Here is a 20000-nt window from a genome sequence, read left to right as displayed (position 1 = left end):
GAACTTTACAAAGAAAGCCATCTTTTTGTGATTGCGGAGTGGAATGAAAGACGCACCTCTGCTCTAGCGCGACGCGAGATTGCGTTTGTATTTTACATATCTTTTTTCTGGCATTTATCACCGCACTCGTACGTGTATTTCTTCTTTAACAATTTACCACTATAGTCAGTATCCTTAACAAAATACCTTCTACCACCAGTTTTATTCGTGAGTGTATTTCTGTAGCTATCCTTTCACTAACCACCGTATCATCTTTATCATCCTCTGCTCAGCTCTGCGCTTCTTTACATGCGGTCCAGCCATTCTGCTCTCGGCTTCCTTGCAATTCGGCACCCTTTTCGGCGCTGAACACGCTGAAGCGCACAGCCTACCACAACAAACAAACCCACTCGCATGGCCACGCAACTTACAGCGTTGGCCAAAAAACTGTGGAACCAACCCGTTCCGTTTATCATGCATGTATAAGGGTACTGCTTTCACGGGTCTCTTCTGTCCGCTCTGGATACACGCACAACTACTTCACTACCATTTTACAAGTACATTACCAATATTAAAAGAAAATGTTTTTTTTTACCATTAGTTCAAATGAATGGGAAAACTTATATTAAAATGGATTTCCTCAAAGAAACATACGCGACTCAGTGGTTGCGAAATCGCTTCGGTTCGAGTGGCGGAAGGAGAGTTACTATGGAAACTAATCAATTTGCCATTGAGTTTACTTTGAAATTTGAAGAAAAAAAACCGCATGCTAAGCAGGCGGACCGGGATCTGAGGAGAGGGGAGGGCATCATTAGGATGCCGTGCAACTATTTATGAATTCTGGTAAGACAGCTAAGAAAGTGTGACGTGAAAACTCCTGCTATGGGGAACGATACTATACAAAGTAGAATTGAAGTGAAACTAAATAATGATATAGCGCCAAAAGGATTACTTCCACCCCCTTCTGCTCAGCTCAAGCCTCGCACGCTTGCAGCAACCATTCCCACACAGCAGAGCGTCGCACTTAGCTTTGAAATTTGTTGCAAGTTTGAATGATAGACGTCTTCCGCACCGGCACCGTCTCGGGCGTTGGTATCGCCTCACCGGTAGGGACTTTGTTGGCAAATACCTGCTTCACGCCACCACCCTTCTGCTTCGCCATCTGGTAATCGCCGGAGTCAAAGTACTTCTGGCCCTTCTGCAAACGCTTCTGAAGGAAGGCCGAATGTCCGCCGAGCCCACGAGGACCACCCAGGCCAACGTTTGTACCGTATTTGGCCTTCATTTTCTCTTCCTCCTGCTTTTCCAGCTCAATAACTGATTGTTGCTGTTCTTGCTGTGTTGTCTGGAAAGTAGATTTTGCTAAACGTAAATCGATTTCCGTTGCATTCGAGATTGCGCAGCCAACGTACCTCCTCGACTGGCTGATCTTCGGCCACATCCGTCAGCACCGTCGCCTGCTGTTTATCTGTGCTCTCTTCCGAACTCATGATGTCTCTGCAGTGAGGTACAAATCAGCACGCCAGATAATATGTCCTAGTGAGAAAAGAATCAATTATTGTCGTGCCTATTATTATAATACATTAAATGTAATAAATAACAATAGAAGCAAGATTATCAATTGAAACAACGCAACACCCTAGTGAGCCTGTCCATCATCATCACCAGCATCGACAGCGCAGCAGCACCAGTAGCAGCGGTGCTCTGGGGGCTAGGCATCAGGTTATCCTTGAAACGTTTGCTTGATCTATTCCCCGACTGCACACGGCGAGCTACAAACGCTCTCAAAGCGTTACAAAACAAGATGACGGTACGGTATTCCAAGGGTCCACAGGGAGACCTCGAAACACCATCAGCAACCGCCATCGGCACAAAATGTTCAATTTTCTTTGCGGCTCCGTTGTTTTTTTCCTCCTTCTATTTGCCTCAAGCAAACGCTCCTTATCGCTTTCAGCGTGTTTCCATTTTTTTTTCGGTGATGCCGCTTAGGAAGAGATATTCCCCAGCCAATCGCTGGAATCCTTGACCGCATCGACGATACAACGAAAACATCACAAGGGATGCGGCGGGTTTGGCACGGTCCGGCTGCTGCAGCCGCTGGTGTGTCCCTGGCTTGGCGATTGGCAGGCATTTTTTTCGCGAATCTTCATCATGGTCCTTGCGGCGGCTTGGGACGCAAACTCGACGCAGTTCGCCCACGGCGTACACCGTTTTCACTTACTTTGCCGTGCGCTCCTTTCACGATGGCCGCAGAATGTTTCAATTTAGCAACTTTGCCTCACTTTGTAGAACGCAGAAAGGAGTGTTTTCAGTAGCGTAACTTTTTTCCCCTTTACTTTACAGCTCGCGTTTCAGTTCGCCTCGAAACGGATCCAACACCCCAAGGAACCAGGCAAAGACGGTTCAGATGGAGGTTGAGTAATAGCCGTAAAGTGGTTATATGGCTGGTGTACGTCTGGAGGTAAGGCGGCATGCATCACAAAAAAAATTCGAGAATTTTAATTTTTGATATTTTGTAGAAAGAGTTTGGATATTTTAATTTAAGGTGGACTAATTCGCCAAGCAATTGCAACAGTTTGACCATGAATAACTGAAAACAGTTTTAATATAGAGGTCCAATTTTAGATACCTTTAAAGTACCGACTTTGACTGCATAATCATTTAAAAAGACGATTGATGAGTATTTTGACCATATTTTACATTAGTTCTCTGATGACTTTGCACTTTTTCACATCTTCCACTTTGTAGCGAACAACGTGTTTCGTTTTCTTTTCGTAAAAAAAATGGAAAAATGGGTCACAGTTCGCCGTTTATTTGGAGCTGCTGTACATGCTACTTTAGATCAGAATTATCCAACACTGGTACTTCGAATGGTGGTCGTCATAGCAACGAATCGCAGAAGAGTGGATTGCTTGGTTGTTTGGGTCAAAGGTCAGCGTAGAAGAAACACCATGGCTGGGCTTAAAATCGGCGACACCGAAGACATGTTCTACGAGAAGCTCTCTCTTGGTTTGGCAAAAGTTTTAAGTAAGTTCTTTTTAGTTCCGTGAAAAGTAATCGAAGTGCAGTAAACCTTTCTTGCTTTCAGACAACATTCCACGCATCACGAATGTGACTCTCGAGAAACGGCTTCCGTGCGAAAAGGCACAAGTTACGGCCTGGGAATCGCGCCATAACGTGTATCTGCCGGATGATATGAAACGATTTTACCTCTCCACCGATGGCTTCAACTTCTACTGGAGTTATCAGTATTCGCGTAAGAATGAATGGAATGGAGTGACGCGGAGTCAGCTGAAAAATATTGCTTTTTCTTTCAATTCTAGCGAACGACGTACGGCGCGTGGGCCACATTCATTTTCCCCATCTCATCCAGATCACACTGGTACGGGATAATATCGACACCATCCTGAGCGTGAGTCCGAACACATCCTTAACGGCACCGCCAATCATCCGCCAGTCAAACTACGTAGATCTTAATTCCGGCCATCTAGATCATCTGAATCTTAACTCGAGAAGCAAAATCTTCGAACTCAGCACCATAGCCAATCTGGCCAAGGTGTGCCTCGTGTATGAGACACCGGAAACGTCGACACCAAAGATATTCCTTCTCGAAACCAACTCACTCCGTTGGCAGTTTCTGGCGGAGTCTTTCACGGAGTACCTCCGTATGAGCATAGCACATCTCGGGTTGCCGTACTGGGAGTTATGCTTTTCCAGCTGTGGGCTTCCGGCGTGGACAGAGCAGCTGTTTCTGTTACTTGCACCGCACCTCCTAGAAAGGAACGACTGTCGGCGGCTCAAGAACATCGTCTGCATCAACGAGAATCCCCCCTACAACGTACTGGATCCGGCCGTTTTTCGGACTAAACTGCGATGCTCGCGCCAGACCCAGAAAATGCGCCTAAATAACTAGCTAATGTAGACCCGGCTTCTCTTTACTGCTACATGCAATCGCTGCTTTGTCACAACAGTGGTTTTTGGGGAGGATTCTCGTAGGTTTTGAGTTGTAATAGTTTGAGTTTGATACACGATATCTACTTTCGTAAAATATACAAATTTTACAGTGTCTAGCAAACGTACTTTAAGGGCGGATCTTTTAATAACACACTCTATACTAGGGCTTGGCAGAGGGCAAAGGCTCCTGATGTGTGACATCGGTAGAGACCTTCTTACGATACGTATTTGGATTGTATGTGCGCTATGTGTGGTTCACACGTTGACTGCGTGCATGGATTGCAAAATTGCTAAAATGCTAGTCTCGTCCGGTGTAAGGCACATCTGTCTCCTGCGAGGTTGAAAATAGTCCGCAAACAAACCCTACAGTTGAGGCCCCTTGCACTCTGGTCTGGCTACAGGCACTCGGTAAAGAAAGGCGCTATATGCACGATGTCGGTACGCGTACAAAGACATATGCGCCTTGCAAAGCTAATGCTAGGTGACTTCCCAAACTGTCGATTCTAACGAGTGCCGGGGTCGGTTGGGAACGTCCACGTGGGCATCTAGACCATCGCTGAGCCGGCTAAGGCGTCGAGCCCAACTGCCACGCATACCTAGAACGAATGTGAAGAAAAGTTGATTTTTTCCCAGATTTATAACGTTTTCTTTGCGACACAGCAAGCGGTGGCAGAAAGATGCAAGTTTTCGATTTTATGTACGTTCCTAATATCTAAGAGCTAATGAAATATGATGGGAACTAGTAGATATGTACAACACAAACACAGCAAGCACAGTAAATTATTCACCTTCGGTACTTGTTCGAGAGAATGGTGTGTGATAGTGTAGTGTTCTAGTGTTCCCAGTGGCTTCTGCCGAGATTACCTTGCCTGCTGTTATTGCTCTGCTCCCGCAGCGTGTGCAGGATCTCCTCGTAATCCGTTTCGCGCGACTTCTTCAGCCCATGCTGGTACTTGGCTTCCTTCGCCAGCAGCTGCTCCCGCTGGATCTGTGTTTTCACCTCGATCGGGATGTCGGGGATGATGAATTGCATAATGCCGGTCAACACGAACACTATGTGCTCGAAGATAACCACAAACGCCAAACGGGCGGCAAACACGTGCCAGTAGTGCGGGCTCAGTCCGTACTGTTCGTTAGCATCGGGCCCATTGCGGTAACCACGGTACTGGCACGTATCCGGATCGGATTCGGTTTTGGTGCCCCATTCCTCCTTGTAGTCGGACGTGTTGAATGCTACCAAGGGGTAGATTCAGAGGGGGGGGGGGGGGGGGGTTAGAATTCAACGGTACGTGGTTGCGTGACACTATAATCACTGTATGACTCACTTGACAACGAGTGCTCGATATAACCGTGCAACGAAAAGTGCGGACTGTAGACGTACTTGTAGACCATTCGGGGAATGAAATCGCTCGTGTAAGCAATCACAAATGCCTGCAGGAGAAAGACATGTTGTCAGTGTTCATTTCATGCTCTAAATTCACCACCAGACTTACAACTTACATTCGACACTACCGCAGTGTACGTTATGATCTTCAGAATGCCATACCAAGCGCCAATGTCTTCCACCCTCTCAGCGAGCGGACGCCTTGATTGGGTAACCATCTTGTACGCATCGAGCCGGATTTCCGCAATATTGTTCAGCAGCGCAAACAATGGTGCCAACGGGAATGCTGCCACAAACAATGTTACAAATCCGTATTGCACAACTGAAAGAAGAAGACAGCATTAGTTCGTTACAATTAATTAACGGCAACAAATTCACTTTGTCACTTACTCATCTCAAGATACTCATCGAACAGGGCGAGTCTTCCTGGATCCTGCAAATGATAATCTTGTTCCCAGGCCATATGCAAATGCGTTTCGTCCTTGGTGAGCTGTTTGTGTTTGCGTTGGCGCCACCAGTTATAGAATGCACTGCAATGAGAGAAAGAGCAAAAGCAATGGCACACTGTTACATGGCACTGTTCCTGCACATCACACCACAAGTCGATCGAGCACGTACGGGAAAAAGTATTCCATAAAGTTGTTCCAACACTGTTTGCCCACCATAATGATCGCCAGCTGTATACAGAGTTCGCTCAGGCATCCGGCCGGATCACAGATGTCTCCCTTTAACCGCAGAAACTCACTCTTTCTCGCAACGTCATCTCCGGGATAATCGTAGAAGCGTCCTTTGAAGAACGCTATGTAGATGAGGGAACTGTAGAAGTTCATAAACTCAAAGACGAATATTTTGACCGTATACGAATCCTCGTACTCCGTCTGTGTCCGAGGGTTTTCCATGTTGGTCAGATAGAGAGCTAGCTTGTGGTATATCTGGAAGAAAGAGATTCTTTGTTACTCGAAAGGGGAAGTTGGATCACTGTTTATTCATACCTACCCGTGTTAGAATCATGATGATGGTAAGATTAATAAGCGCAGCCGTCATCGTGGTGAACAGTTTGGAGTGCGTCCGGAAGAACGAACCTCCGCCGCTATAAATTACCGAGACTAACGAAACTCGGTAGATGATCGTTCCCAAAACTGCTCCGAGTACAATTGAAATCTGTAAACGAACCCAATTCGATCATCAGGACTAACCGGCAACATGCTCCGGAGCGTTCACTCCTTACCATAAACAGCACGGCACTCGATGTCATGATAAACCGCAACGCCCTAGTCCACGTCGGCATGTACGGTTCCTTCTCGCGCGTCACCGGATTGATGCGGAACGTTTTGACGGTGGTCTCGAACTCGGGCCGCATGTCTTCCTCGTTCTCAATGTTCTGCAAATCCCACTCCCACACCAGCACCGATTGCTTCCGTTTCCACAGCTCCAGGAAGGTGGTGGCCCAGAACGACATGAATATGGCGAAAAACACGGTCGAAGGATTGTCGAACAGGTAGGTGAGCTGTGCGAAGAAGCACGAATCGTGTAGCTGCTGATAGCTGCACGCTTGATCGCACAGGGGACACAGAACGATCTTGCCCGGTCCATTCACATCACAGATTTCCTTCGTCGGGATGTTATCGCTCGAATCCATCGATGCGAGTCCGTACAGAAAGCAAAACAATCCAACGATCGCCGGTGCGTACAGCATCTTCGTGTAGAAACCGAGCCAACAGAAGTACAGTCCGATTTTATCGCCAAAGTACTTCCGCACCAAGCAGAGTGGTTGCTTTTTGTACCACTTGATCGGTCGGGCCCACTCGAGGTAGAGGAGCCGACGATCGAACAGCGCTCCGGACGAGTGGTCCCTATCGTAACGTCCCTCGTGCAGTGGGAAGCACGCCAGATAGGTACCATCGTTCAGGAGTCGCCGAATGCCAACGTTGTTCACTTTCTCCGTTTCGTCGAACCGCGTTCGCATCAGGATCTGCATCACAATCTGACTGCGCTGGGCGCTCGTGTAGGATGTGCAGCGATCCTTCACAATGAACTGTTCCTCCGGATTACCGCTCGCTGTAGCGGAATAGAACGAGGGTTCCTTCTCGATCCGTCCATGGTTGTACTCGGTCAGCGACACCAGCCGGTTCCAATAACCAAGGATTTTGTTTTGCTGACGGCGCAGGGCAGTTTCCTCTTCCTGGCAAATAATGTGGACAGTGTTTAATGCAGTTCCAGAAGTTCCTTTACACACCGAGTAGACTTACCTTCACGCTGATGGTTATGAAGCGCTTGACCGGTAGCTTCAGATTCATCACCTCCGCGTACCGTGACTCCGTGCGCCAAGGAATGTGAATCTTCACAAAGTACGTTTTCCCGTCGAACGCCTGCGCTTTATCTTCCACCTCAATTTCCAGCCCTTCGCGGACGAGATTTTCGTGAAAGAGCTTCCGCTGGTGGCGTTTCAGAGCTTCCTCTTCGGTCATCACTCCTTGGTCGTCCTCCTCGTAGCAGAGTATCATGTCGATTTTACGTCTACCATCACGGAACATGAGTGACTCCGGGTCCAAACCCTGTATGCAGTGAATAGAGAGATAGGATAAGGATGATTAGGCTAAGGCAGGGGTTTCAAACTCATATTAACATAGGGGCAGAAGAGGGGCAGAGAAGAAAGTAACGCCAGGGTTTGTGGGCAGAGAGGGAAAGAGTTAATTAATTAATTAAGAATCAAATTCCAAAACTGGTCACCGCGCCAGGAAAACGAAATCATGTAGATCCGTTGCCGAAATTCTATGATGGAGGCGCCAGGTAGTCGGTAAAATTTGTACATTTGAAATCGAAATTTAGATAAAAAAAAAAAAATATCTACATCAATCAAATTGCTTATTTTCAAGAAGTGGTAATAGAAATTTAAATCGTTAAATAACCCACAAATTTTAAAATTCCATTATGTGGTGAATGTTGAAAAAATTATTCTTCATTCCATTTTTCGAACGCTACCTTCATTGCAGATATAACACTAATTCCAACATATGGACAGAATAAAATTACATAGAACATTAAATTAATGAGTAAACTTAACATACATATACACGCCGAAACGTGGCCTCTGATCTAAGGGTAGGTTGGATTAAAATTATAGTTGGACGCTACGTTTGTCCTTGAAGACACCCTCACCGCTAAATATTTTACTAATCGCTGAGCTCGATGGAAGTGTAGTCCTAAGATATTGGAAAAAGATTTTATAGGCACACAGGGTGTGGAGTATGATGACGTACTAATTCCCAAAAATATCTCTTCCTAATCGAATGCCACCCTGTGGTGTCAATTCCCTTTTTTCCAATAAATCTATTTTTGGCAGCTCTCTACCTTCTAATCTCAGCAATGGTTCGTGTTAGGGAAGACTTGGAAGGTGTGCAGTAACTTTGGGCTAAGATAATCCGTAAAATATTTCCATAGAAAATGTGTTTAGTTGTACGATTTCTATTGATAGATAGCACGTTGGTTCCTCTAAGTGTATTATTGTAGATTTATAAAACAACGAAATGATCAATTTTCAGTAAGCTTATTCGGCAGCTTAATACCGTGTTCCCACAGCAACTGTACTGTGTGCCCATTCCTTACCTCTTTGTCTTGCTGGCTCGAACGGCGCGTGTCCTGTGACTGGTCGGACGCTTTACGTAGCTTCAGCAAATTGCGCAGACTGCTCCGGCCGAGAGAACTATTTTTCTCCGGCATCGCACTTCCATCGGTGGCCACGGAGTCACGCTCACAGTTCGGAAACGAGGAAGCCCCTGCCACCACGGTGTCGCTGGTCTGGCGCTCCGTACCCATCACCGTCAGTAGCTTGGTCGAGGAACGGCGCCTCTCATTGATGATGCTCGCCGTGCTGGAGTTGAAGCTTTTGTTAAACTCCGACACGATATCCGGAGTGTCCATCGGGGTACCGGGGATGTTCTCGCTGGCACTGATCTTCGGACCGAACAGACTGCTGTAAAGATCGGGACTGGGAATGTGTGATTTCGATTTTTGAGTTAATACACAACAACACACACCAAAAACACGGACGGCCAATTGGTATTCGTAGCATCGAGTATCTGGATCACAGTTTTGCTGCCGGAAATTTTGTGTTAAGGCATTACAACACTACAAACTACATTCACACTACATAAACAAAACGACGATGGAAAAAAAACATGCGAAACAGACTTGGAAGCATTTTACCTGCGAACAGGTTCTTCGTTAGCGTAATTTGTAGAACTGTCCTCTCGTCTCGACAATCTATCCTCCGTCTGGAGCCACTTCTCGACCGGTGTCTTCAGCAGTGGGCTCTCCATGATGTCCTCCAGCTGTGGGAGCTTATCGAGAAACTCAGCATTCGCCGGACTGACCGTCCCTAGGCCACCATTCACCACCACGGGCACCGGCTCGGTATCGATTGTCAGTTCCAGAGTGGGTGCCGATGGAACGGTTCCGGATCCGGGCGATGCTGTGCTGTCCTGTGAGGTGGACTGATCGAGGCGAGCTCCACTGTTCTCCTTCGCCACCGTTGCTGTACGGTGGTTGCTATACTTTGCCTTACCCTGATTGCCTAAACCAGTGTCACCGGTGCCAACCGCGCCAGTCACACCAACCGGAGCCATCGGGAAGCAGCCGAAACAATCGGATGAAGCCTCGTGATGATCGTGCCGGTCGGTGACGGTACGGTTCGCGTTCGCTGAGCCTGCCCGGTTCAGTTGCTTGTGGTGATTATTAATAGCTCTCAAATTGTCGGTGCTGTGGCGCATCAATGCTTGATGTTGCTGCTGTTTCATCTGTACAAGGAGGGAGGGGGTTGGGGGAGGGGGGGAATTAGGAGATTGATATTACGTATCGCGGCAATTACTGTGTGCGTGTCCGATGCGCGTCATTATTATTGGCTTCCGATATGGAGGTCATCAAAATGGAAATACCGCGCCTGGGGAGTCAATCAATCAATTGGAGAGCGTCAATAGTTCAATTGTCCTCCAACACAACACTAAAACTACTATTTCAGTTCTTGATCATGCGGGAAACTAAATTTTCCTTTAGCTTAAGCGAGTGTCTTTCGAGTGAGTCTTTTAAGAACAATTCCTTGCGTAGAAACAGTGTGCGAAATCAATTTGGCAAACCTTATACCAACAGAGCTCACAGAACGCCAGCTCAACAGAATAGTTTCTAAGCTAATTGATATTTTATCGGCATTAACATAACCCTTCTGTTACCTCAGGTGGGTTCGCAGTTCGCACGAATCATAAATATGCATGCACGAAGAGCAGTATTAAAAATAGTAAAGACTCGGCATTCTTGTTCACTTTTACAGGCCACCAATTGACAATCACGCAATCCTTTCCTCGAGTGATTGGCAATATTAGAGACCTAGTTCCCCAAAAGAAGAGGGCAAGCCACTGAAGCCACGCTCAATGATTAGCTCTCAGCGGGTGTTCCAGCGGGGCCCCTGGGGTACTCGTGCGGTTACTGGTCATGGTTTTCGTGCTGGGTACGTCGATTATAGACGGACCGCGTGTGCGGTTCTGTAATTGTGGGTAATTGATGGAGAGGGATGGTGCACCACTAAGCCGAACAATTATGCTTCGGATGGATGCTCACGGTACTAAAGAGGTAGGAGCGCGCTTTCAAATATTGAACTTTCGGTTGAGTGATTGTTGAATTGTGTAAATACGTCAAGTAAATTGTCAAAATAGCTCTACATTGTGTTCTTGATGATGAAACGGTAGCATTTCATGGAATAGCACAGCTATTCGTCGTGCCTTGAGTAAACATTGCGCTCATCTTCGATGTCATCGTGACAGATTATCAAAAAAATATACATTTGCCATGCACGAATAAGGGTGAATTGAAGCAACAACAATGGCAAATCACTACCAATGCGAATTATGCTATTTCAATTGTTTCCATCCTTTAAAGATGCCGTCGTTATTAAAAACTTGTAATATTATTTTATGATACCTACAGTAGTATGAGACCAAAGTTTTGTAAAATTCTCATCTTATTCTTGGTAAAACCATAGAAAAGTGGAAAAGGAATATCTCTAATTTTAAACTTAGCTAAAAGAATTTAATTATAAATATACGAATAATTAAAAACATAAAAAAATAAAAGCACGAGATCAATTAGATTAATAGGGGGCTTTGGTAATTTCTGGCCAAAAACAGACCGATTTTCGATGTTTCGATGTTGTTGACAACAACTTTTGAAGAATATTTAGTTCTATTTTATGGAAGATTTAATAAAAATTGTTTAATAAAAACTTATGTGTTAAAACGTTCATAATGATCCGTCCTGTAGTTTTAACGGTACGATGGACACCGACTTTAAAAACGTTGGTTTTGGGAAACGCTCTTCAATGTAGCGTGCTGCACATGGAGCCTTGTATGAAACGCGGATTTTCAAAAATCTTTAACTTTGTCAGTTTTGTTTCAATTGATCCAAAAGAATTACACAATGTTCTTGAAAGGATCAGCATTTAAGGAAAAATATTAAAGATATGTGCCACAAAACAAAATTAAATACCTAAGCCCCCCTTAAGCATAAAATTGAGTAGAAAATGAATTTCAAACGAAAATATTAAGAAAATAATTTGCAGATGCCGAAGAACTTGTATTGTTTAAAGATATCAACAAGTACATTCAACAAATTAAACAACAATGTTAAGCAACACGACACGCAAACAATAGTGTTGCGGTTTTGTTGCATGTGCAAGAGTCAAAGTAGAAGAAACCAACGAGAACACTCATCAAAAACCTCCGGGGCGCATCCACCGATCGTCCACCAATATTCGTTATTCAGAGATGGTTAAATAAATGATAACAAACCGCTGTTGCTGTGTTTGCCGAATCCCAACCAACCAGCTCCTTCCCGTGCCCAGGTGGGGCACACCAATTCATCTTGAATTCAGCAAACCAGCGAATGCGAAAACCATTTTTCTTCCCACAATTACAGCACTGTCCTTCCATCAGCACCGGGTGGCGGCGGGTGGATCATTACTTACCGTGACATCGGGGGGAGAGCGGGCCAGCGAGGGACCGCCGGTTGCACGCGAACACGAGGTACGTCTTGCCGTACCCCGTTGCCGTACTGCCGTCGTACCGACCGGACTGGAGTGGATTTGCGATCGGTGGCCGTGCTGGTTGTCGTCGTGCCACCGTCGATGGGTGGTGGTGGTGGTGGCGGTGCTGCTGTTGCCGCTCCCACTGCCGCTGGTCGTTTGCTCCTCTTCTCGCGTGATAACACAGTTTGGTAGCAGCACATCGAAGGAGTTGGAGCTGGATCCACCTGCTAACCGGTCCGGTACGACAATCTCCTCCACATCGGAACGTTGTTCCTCTTTCGTTCCCTCGTGCGCGCTGGCCATCGACAAAGCGATGACGACGACAATGGACTTTTATCACTGCAGGAGAAACGGTTGTCTCCTTAAGGAGGCGATAGGTTTACGTCTTCCATCAACTTCCGAGGATCTCAAGCTCATCTGTTATCACATGCTGTATCACTCCTTTGTGCTTTGCGAATCCTTCAACAAATTCTCACAGAGTACCACACAATCACCACAAGCTTAAAGCTGCACTCGCCACCCGGTCCACCAGAATGCAACCGAGTGCACCGAGTATCGAGTCGAGCCGAGTGTACTACACCATTTCCCCGCACACACTAAACCCGGTTGGCGGGCGGACGGGCGGGCAACCGGGTTGCATTTACTGCATTAATCATTCACGCGCGTATCGATCGGTGAACGGAGTCATCTGCCAACGGTTTCAAGCGGCTGGTACTCGCTGTATGGACCAGCAAGAGACACAACTTTCATTATGAAACCAACTTTGGAGCCATTTTTCTCCCCGATTTAATCCAGGTCTTAGGTCAGTTCCGGTCAGTTCTGTAATCTAATCCGAGGAGCCTTGAGACTGCTTTGGCACACTTTGCACAGTCCTTGAGTGATTGCGAATGCTGCATTGGCACGCAACGCACCAAGTTTGCCGTTACTGCAACCTCTAATCACTGACCACTGAACGGCCTAAAGGGTGATCCACTGGACGCACTGAACGTTCGTGTGACGGATGCGTGACGTAGAGGCCACACATGTGTGGCTTGGTCCAAGGCAGTACTCCGCTAGTCCACGTGCAACTCGTTAGACCATCACCGTGCAACTGAAGGTCCCCGTTGGTGTGCCCGTTGTGGTCATCGTGATGGTGGTCATCGAAACAGGGACGTCCAGCGTGTTGTGGCGTGGTGTGGCATGGTCGCGGTCACAGTATTCCTCGGGCACGGAGCAATTAGACTCCCCTTTCCCCCCTTGTTGGCCCGTAATGGATACTCCCGTACTGACGACAACGATATGACCGCGTTCGATACGCCTTTTTGAATCGATACCGAGTGCTTTCGTCATTGATTCCAGCTCCAGAAGGTGATGGAGCTCTTGCACCACTGCGCGTCCTTCTCGCTCGCCACCTTGCGCCGATGTGCCGCTGAATGATAGCTAGTGCGTGACCGCGTTTCGCGTGGCTACCACGTGGCGGCGAGGACCTTCAAGCCCAGCTCCCTTTATTCCCTTCCGTATCGGAATAGGTGCGCGCGTGTGTATCGATCGATCGGGTTCGATTTGATCGTGAATAAGTAATGGAAGTGAGTTCGTCTGTACGGGCTACGTCAACACTTCAGCCACCGTGCTGTGTCCTTTTCCATCGCGTCGTGGTGATGCGTTTGCTAGCTAAAAGTTGCACCAGGTCTGTTCTCGTTCCTTTGGGGTGTATTTTTAAATGCCGCACACTGTGGGAGCGCCCTTTCCCGTTAAACAAGCAAATCCAATTCGGATCTAAGGATCACTTCGGGAATACTGAGGACCCAGAGGTCCCGGGCCGGGTCCCTGAACTAATTAACATTCAGCCGCTGAGCGACGCTACCTGCAAGACCCGGCGAACTCGACTGACTCGCTACAAGCACCACAAATAGGGGGGACTACGCCATGACCTATAGGACGAGATACCATGGGTGGGAGGTGGGTGGGATACATTTGTGGATCCCAGTGCTTGGTGGCTACCATATGTGCCAGGGAGAGCGAGGGTAATTTACTTTTTTATGATGTTCAAGCTCTTCAAATGCGCTCCCACCTCCCCCCCCCCCCCCAGTGGGAGCTGGATCACAGGATACTGTGATGTGATTCCCCGATCCGATTCCCCTTTGCTGGAGCTGGAAAGGGGTTAAGTCTATTTGCGTATTTGGCCACCCCATTTGCCAGTGTACCAACCTTCGTTGTTCGTTTCCTCGCCGCCGTCGTCGTCGTCGTCGTCGCGTTGTTTGAAGAAGCTTCCGGATTGAACTTCACGTCAAGTCCATCCCGGTTACATGTTTCGGAGTGGAAGAAACAAACTAAAAACAAAACACAAAAAAAACAAAGGAAAAATTAATCGACCGGCATCATACCAGCCGGGGAGGGGAGGCGGGGAAAACGATTTCCAATTCAATTGGTTGCGTTCGGTTTTTATTTATTCGGTTTCAAGTTTTTCTTTACACTGCATTCACCCTGCGCTCTCTTGCCTATCGCTGCTCGCTACCGTTTGGTTCTCTCGCACGCACTCTAGATTTGCTTTCGATTCTCTACTACTTGCGGTTATGGCTGCGGGATGTTTGCTTTTGAAACAGAATTTCCGTTGAATCTTTTGCTGTTTTGATAGGTTGGTTCGACTTCGAACCGGGGCGACCGGTTTTGTGTCTGCATGGTGGCCGTGGCCATCACAAAATTACACTTCAAAATTCCCCTTTCTCGCCTAGCAGCTGATGCTGGCGCTTGATGGTGCGTGAGCCTTTTACCTTTTAAGGAGCTTGAGCTTGCTTCAAATTCAAATTTAAACGCACGCGTCCTTTCGTTTCGTTGATTCCGTGACACAAAATTTGTACAACACTGTCCCCCCGTCGGGATTAAATTTGTAGGAAGGGGTCGTCGGATTAAAATGTGTTCTCTCTTGCCGTTGCGTTGCGCACGCAGCTAACGTGCAGCTAACTCTCGGAGCCGTTTTGCATTTTTTTTTGTAAATCGCTGGTTGCTTCGTTTGTCTCCTTTTTCACGTTCGCTACTGTGTTTGCTCTCTGGTTCTTTTCGCTTAAAGCTGGTTAATAGAGCCAAATAGTGTAAGTGTTCTGAAGTAAATTTACAGTTTGTTTATAGTAGTACATCCACCGATGAGCCAATTTTAAAAAAACAAAACGTTTAATTTCTTTTTCTCGCTGTCGAAGATTTGCTTCCAATTTGTAGCTCGTTTCTCCAAAAAAAAAACTGTTGTCAAAGCCCAAAATTCTGCCGTTCCGGTGTTTCAGTTTTGTCTCCTCTCCTATCCTCTGCGCTACTCTGATATAATTAGTTTTTTTTTGGTGGCCTTGTGGGAAAAAGGGGGAAGGTGTGTGGTAATGGGGTTTTTCGCGCGCTACCGCTCTCAAATAGATTTGATTTGATTAGTTTCCGATTTGATTTTAATGTAAATATATGTAAGCCTAAATAGATGATAAATTATCTATTTGTATAAGTATAGGTATGATGTGTGTATATATATGAATGTACTTGTATATAGCATTTGCATTTTGCATGCTTTCGTTTTCGTTCTACCATCGCCGCTCGCCTTATACGCTACTATTGATTTATTAGACTCTTTAGGTTTTCCTTTAATGATGTATCCTTATGGTTTGGTTGAGTATCCTTACAAAACTGTACACACTTACTCACACACGCACACACTCACGCACGCATATCCATACAATCACACATACAGACGAACACACGGACACGCACGATCCGGGCATTATCAGTTACTTACACAAACATTGCAAATTTGTGATTTCGCGCGCTCGCTAGTTCGCCGTCATCGCGGCGTCGAGATCGAGCTCTTGCCGTCCCATTTTCGGAATGCATTCCGCTCTGGTTTGTCCACATTAAAATGGTTTGGTTTTTTTTTTATTTGACAGATTTAGAAAGAAACGCTTACCCACCTTTACGCTCTCGGCACGGATGCGCGCGAGCCAGGATGAAGGATATTTTGTGTGTGTTTTTTTTTGTTTTTCGTTTTAGTTTTTGTTTGCTTCGCTTTGTTTTGCTTTATTTCCCACAAAAAAAACCCAACCACGCCTCGCGTCATCCCTCTATATATTTATATATCGCTACTAATACTCTAGGGAATGCCGGTGAACGAGCAAACGAATACGCGCTCCACTAGCCAGGGCCTAGCCTTTCCACCTGTTCCTCGGTGTGGTTCGTTTTGGTTGGTTCTAAGGACCGCTTCTCTTTGGTTAATTGGCTCGCAGCCTTTGCCTTGCCTCACTGTGTCGCCCTTCGCCAGTCGTGCTAGCTATTTATCTGGGTAATGTTTAATGTAAAGCACTTTTCATTGAATTGTTTAAGCGTGCGTAGCGTTTTAGCGTGCATGTTGGCCACCACAACGGTGCGGTGTAGCAACGCAGCGCAAACGAACTGAACAAATGAGCTCGATTCGAAGGAGAAGAAAGGTCTATTTGTTTCAAACAATTTGTGAATCTCATGAAATACTTTAAACAGGATTAGTACGTTAAATTAGGATGCATGTAGGATTGATTGAAAGTGCTAAGCGTAATGTGTTTCTGTGTGTGGCTCAGAAAGCAACTATTCAAGAAGTAACGTTTAACGTCAAATGATTGTCAAACAAATGATGTGCCATGCGAACCACCGTGCACCGAGTTGGTCAACACTTTACGTGCTGGATATAATTAGGTGCGCAGTCTAGGAAAAAAACAAACAAAAGTGAACGAATCGAACACAAAAATTGCATTTCATGAATCCTGCAAGCATGCAAGCTGCTTGCAATAAACGTACGTGAGAGAAAGAGAGACAGTACTCTCTATCTACTACTGGCCAGCGCTGAGGCCGGGCATTAAAACTGTTTCAAATTTTACAATCAACTCTCAATCAACTGTAATGTGTTGCGCATGATTGGCCGTTCGTTGATCGAACTAAACCCTACATAAATTTGACCTTTGCTCGCTATCTCTCTCGCTCTACCTTCCTCCCTTGTCTCCGTTATAAATATAATTGTTAATCTGTTTTTTATTTTATTATTTTAAAATAGATCTCAGCGCCCCCTCAATACTACAGAGCAAGAGAGTGGTAGAGGTTAAACCAACGTTTGCTTTGCCGCTGCACACGCTAACCATTATTATTAACCGTTAATCTACCAGTGGATGTTTCTCGCGCTAAACCTAAATCCCGGATTTGGATTCATCGAAATCCTCCTCCTCGAAGGAATGATGACAGCATCGGGCCCAAAACGGCGCAAACTCTCCACAAACGGTTGTTGTTGTTTTTTTAATTTAAACTATTTAGTATTAAAAATGTCTACTTAGAGCCGTTTTATTTTTTTCACAGAAGTAGTCAAGTAGTCGCACCATAACGCCAAACGCTCGCTCGCTCGCTCGTTCGCTCGGGGAATGCTCGCTTGATTTGTCCTTCGTTCAGTTATAACCTAAAGGTTTTTGATATACGCGCGATAAAACCGGTCTCGGCCCCGGTAAGACCAAGATAAGAGCTAGAACACCCAAAAATGCGTTGCAAATTATCATTACTCCGTGCTAATCGTCCGTCCATTCCCTAAGTCTCATCGCCGGCCAGTATAAACATTGTTCCGTGTTCCAGGGTATTTCCAACCAGCTTAAACTAATCAAAGGAGCTTGCTGTTGTATTGTTAGCCCTGTGCTAGCCTCTTTCCTCTTTTCCCCTTTCACACCTCTATTTGTGGTGTGTTTTTGCAGCAGCACCACCGTAGAGTTATCGCTAAAAATTACCAACACCCTGGTCTGGTGGTTAAAACGATTATTGCTTTTTCTTTCAAAATCCTCATCCTCAGTTTGGTTGAGGCGAGTGCGACGGGAGTAAAAGGGAGAGCCGCTAGCTTAGTCGCCGATAATAATTCAATCCCTGCTCGCGGTCACACGAGTTGGAACACAAACACAATTTACAAACAACATTCCACCAAAGGCTTTCCGCTTTACAATCCTCACTTTCATCTTCGGCCGATGTTATTTAGATTAGCTGAGCGGATCTCGTCGTAAGCCACTTCTTACTGCCTGCCCCTAACCCTAGCCAATGGCCGACGACGTAGAGTATGAGATTGTTTCTAAAACAGCTACAAATATATTGGCGTGGATCTACGCCGTACCTTTTCGGTGCAAGGTATTAGGTACTACAATAAAAAGTGATTCTAATTAATCGGTTCTCCCTTGGTGCGCCAACTTTCGCACCAACCACGACCGATCGATCGGCTAGCGTATAGCGAATAGCACCCTTCGCATGGTTTTGGGGGATCCGCGGTGAGCTTTGTCTTAAAGGAGTTTGTACATTGCGTGTGTTTTGACATAGAACGAGGCTATCATGCAGACATCATGGGACATTGAGTGTAAAGAGATGTAAAACAGATGGAATCATCATTCCAGGGTTCTCTCTAAAACAACCAAATTGCACAGGGATCGGGATTACAGCCTTTTGCACTGTAGACAATAGCTTCTAACCGGTCTGCTTATTTGCACCTTCATTGTGTACACTCGCGGCACAACAGAACACCTACAGTGCTGAGCTTTTCTGCCACGGAGAAGCCACAGAAGGAAGGAAATGCAACCAACGTATTGTGCAACGGTTTATGTACAGTGAACGGCCATACCTAGAGCTTACCACCATCAATTCGCTGACTCTGTGACTAGAAGCGTTTTGCAATAGTACCAATAGCCCTGGGTTCCTCCGCCCCCTCTCCCTCCTCTTCTTTTGTTACCATTTACATCGAACAATCGAACACGTTAAGACTCACAAACAGGTAACCTTCTCGACAAATACAAGCCTAATAAACGGGGAACGAGGAGGAAGGGCCAGTAAAAAAAAAAACAAAAAAAAAAACAACGAGTAATAATGCTAACGGATTGTAACAGTGTAACGAACGCTATGCTATCCGTTCTAAAAGCGCATCGCAACACTAGAGATTAACACCTTGGCATGTCACCTCCCCCGCCTTAAATGTTTGCATACGGAGCTACGGATTGAAAGGGGGGGGGGGGGGGAATTACCTGGGACACCTCTTTCTCTCTCTCTCTCTCCAGGAGTCCAGGGGAACTTAGTTGAGACTAAATGGTTTTGCCAAATGTTGAGCGCTCGAGGAAGCCTCGTCGCTAACAGGCAGGCATATCATCGATAAGTTTCACAGCATTATTTTGTTCTGGCTTGTGTGATGTGTGTCTTTGCGTCGTCACAACAAAATTATACAGTTTACGCCTGGCGCCTGCCTTCGCTCACAATCTGCTTCTCTTCTTCTTCCTCTTCTTCAATCGTCGTGATGCGCGCGATTGCACCGACGGGGTGTGATAAAAGTGTGTTTTGGGGGTTTTTGATTTCATGTTCTTGGTTTGCCTCCAACTTTTTTTCACTACTTTCTCTCTCTGTTTCTCTCTCTCTTTGCACTGCAATTGGACACTTCCGGTGCTGTACGCATATGCGGATTGTATTGCAGGCATTGCGCAGAGCTTTGCTTCGACCAACAATGTCATGCACCAGCCGATCGCCGATCACGGCTCTCTGGTGTTGCAGATTTGCGGAAAAACATGACCGTGTCACGCCTTCACGCTCTGTTAACTTCAGCTTCGTGGCGCATACCGTGCTTTCCTGGTAGTT

At 46.2% G+C, this 20000-nt stretch overlaps 5 protein-coding genes across 7 annotated transcripts in view; 2 read left to right on the top strand and 3 right to left on the bottom strand.

Annotated features, from left to right (window-relative positions):
- LOC126575207 (viral IAP-associated factor homolog) overlaps positions 1-3 on the top strand; it is a 1091-nt gene extending 1088 nt beyond the window's left edge. For both annotated transcript variants that reach the window (XM_050235785.1, XM_050235786.1), the window contains exon 2: positions 1-3. This exon is cut by the window's left edge. The gene's annotated coding sequence lies outside the window, so the exon portion shown is untranslated.
- A 54-nt stretch (positions 4-57) lies between these two features.
- On the bottom strand, positions 58-2355 carry LOC126575208 (cAMP-regulated phosphoprotein 19). Its single transcript, XM_050235787.1, has 3 exons — positions 2201-2355; positions 1392-1515; positions 58-1324 (listed from the first exon to the last, which is right to left on the bottom strand). The coding sequence occupies exons 2-3, from the start codon at positions 1467-1469 to the stop codon at positions 1004-1006; spliced, it is 399 nt and encodes a 132-aa protein (XP_050091744.1). The 5' UTR covers positions 1470-1515; positions 2201-2355; the 3' UTR covers positions 58-1003.
- A 531-nt stretch (positions 2356-2886) lies between these two features.
- LOC126575206 (tubulin polyglutamylase complex subunit 2) lies at positions 2887-3892 on the top strand. Its single transcript, XM_050235784.1, has 3 exons — positions 2887-3006; positions 3068-3235; positions 3303-3892. Exons 1-3 carry the CDS (start codon positions 2931-2933, stop codon positions 3890-3892), a joined length of 834 nt encoding a protein of 277 aa, XP_050091741.1. The 5' UTR covers positions 2887-2930.
- A 111-nt stretch (positions 3893-4003) lies between these two features.
- LOC126574269 (anoctamin-5) lies at positions 4004-12692 on the bottom strand. The gene is made up of 12 exons (XM_050234348.1): positions 12330-12692; positions 9524-10113; positions 8924-9305; positions 7567-7872; positions 6546-7499; positions 6314-6478; positions 5936-6249; positions 5708-5847; positions 5434-5639; positions 5259-5364; positions 4798-5166; positions 4004-4529 (listed from the first exon to the last, which is right to left on the bottom strand). Exons 1-12 carry the CDS (start codon positions 12690-12692, stop codon positions 4411-4413), a joined length of 4014 nt encoding a protein of 1337 aa, XP_050090305.1. The 3' UTR covers positions 4004-4410.
- Positions 12693-16256: 3564 nt separating this feature from the next.
- The window catches only part of LOC126576987 (uncharacterized), a 92793-nt gene continuing 89049 nt past the window's right edge, over positions 16257-20000 (bottom strand). For both annotated transcript variants that reach the window (XM_050238330.1, XM_050238331.1), the window contains one exon: positions 16257-20000. This exon is cut by the window's right edge and continues 640 nt beyond it. The gene's annotated coding sequence lies outside the window, so the exon portion shown is untranslated.

The sequence above is a fragment of the Anopheles aquasalis genome, chromosome 3, assembly GCF_943734665.1.
Source record: "Anopheles aquasalis chromosome 3, idAnoAquaMG_Q_19, whole genome shotgun sequence".
Lineage (NCBI taxonomy): Eukaryota > Metazoa > Arthropoda > Insecta > Diptera > Culicidae > Anopheles > Anopheles aquasalis.
This window is presented reverse-complemented; position numbering and strand designations above follow the sequence as displayed.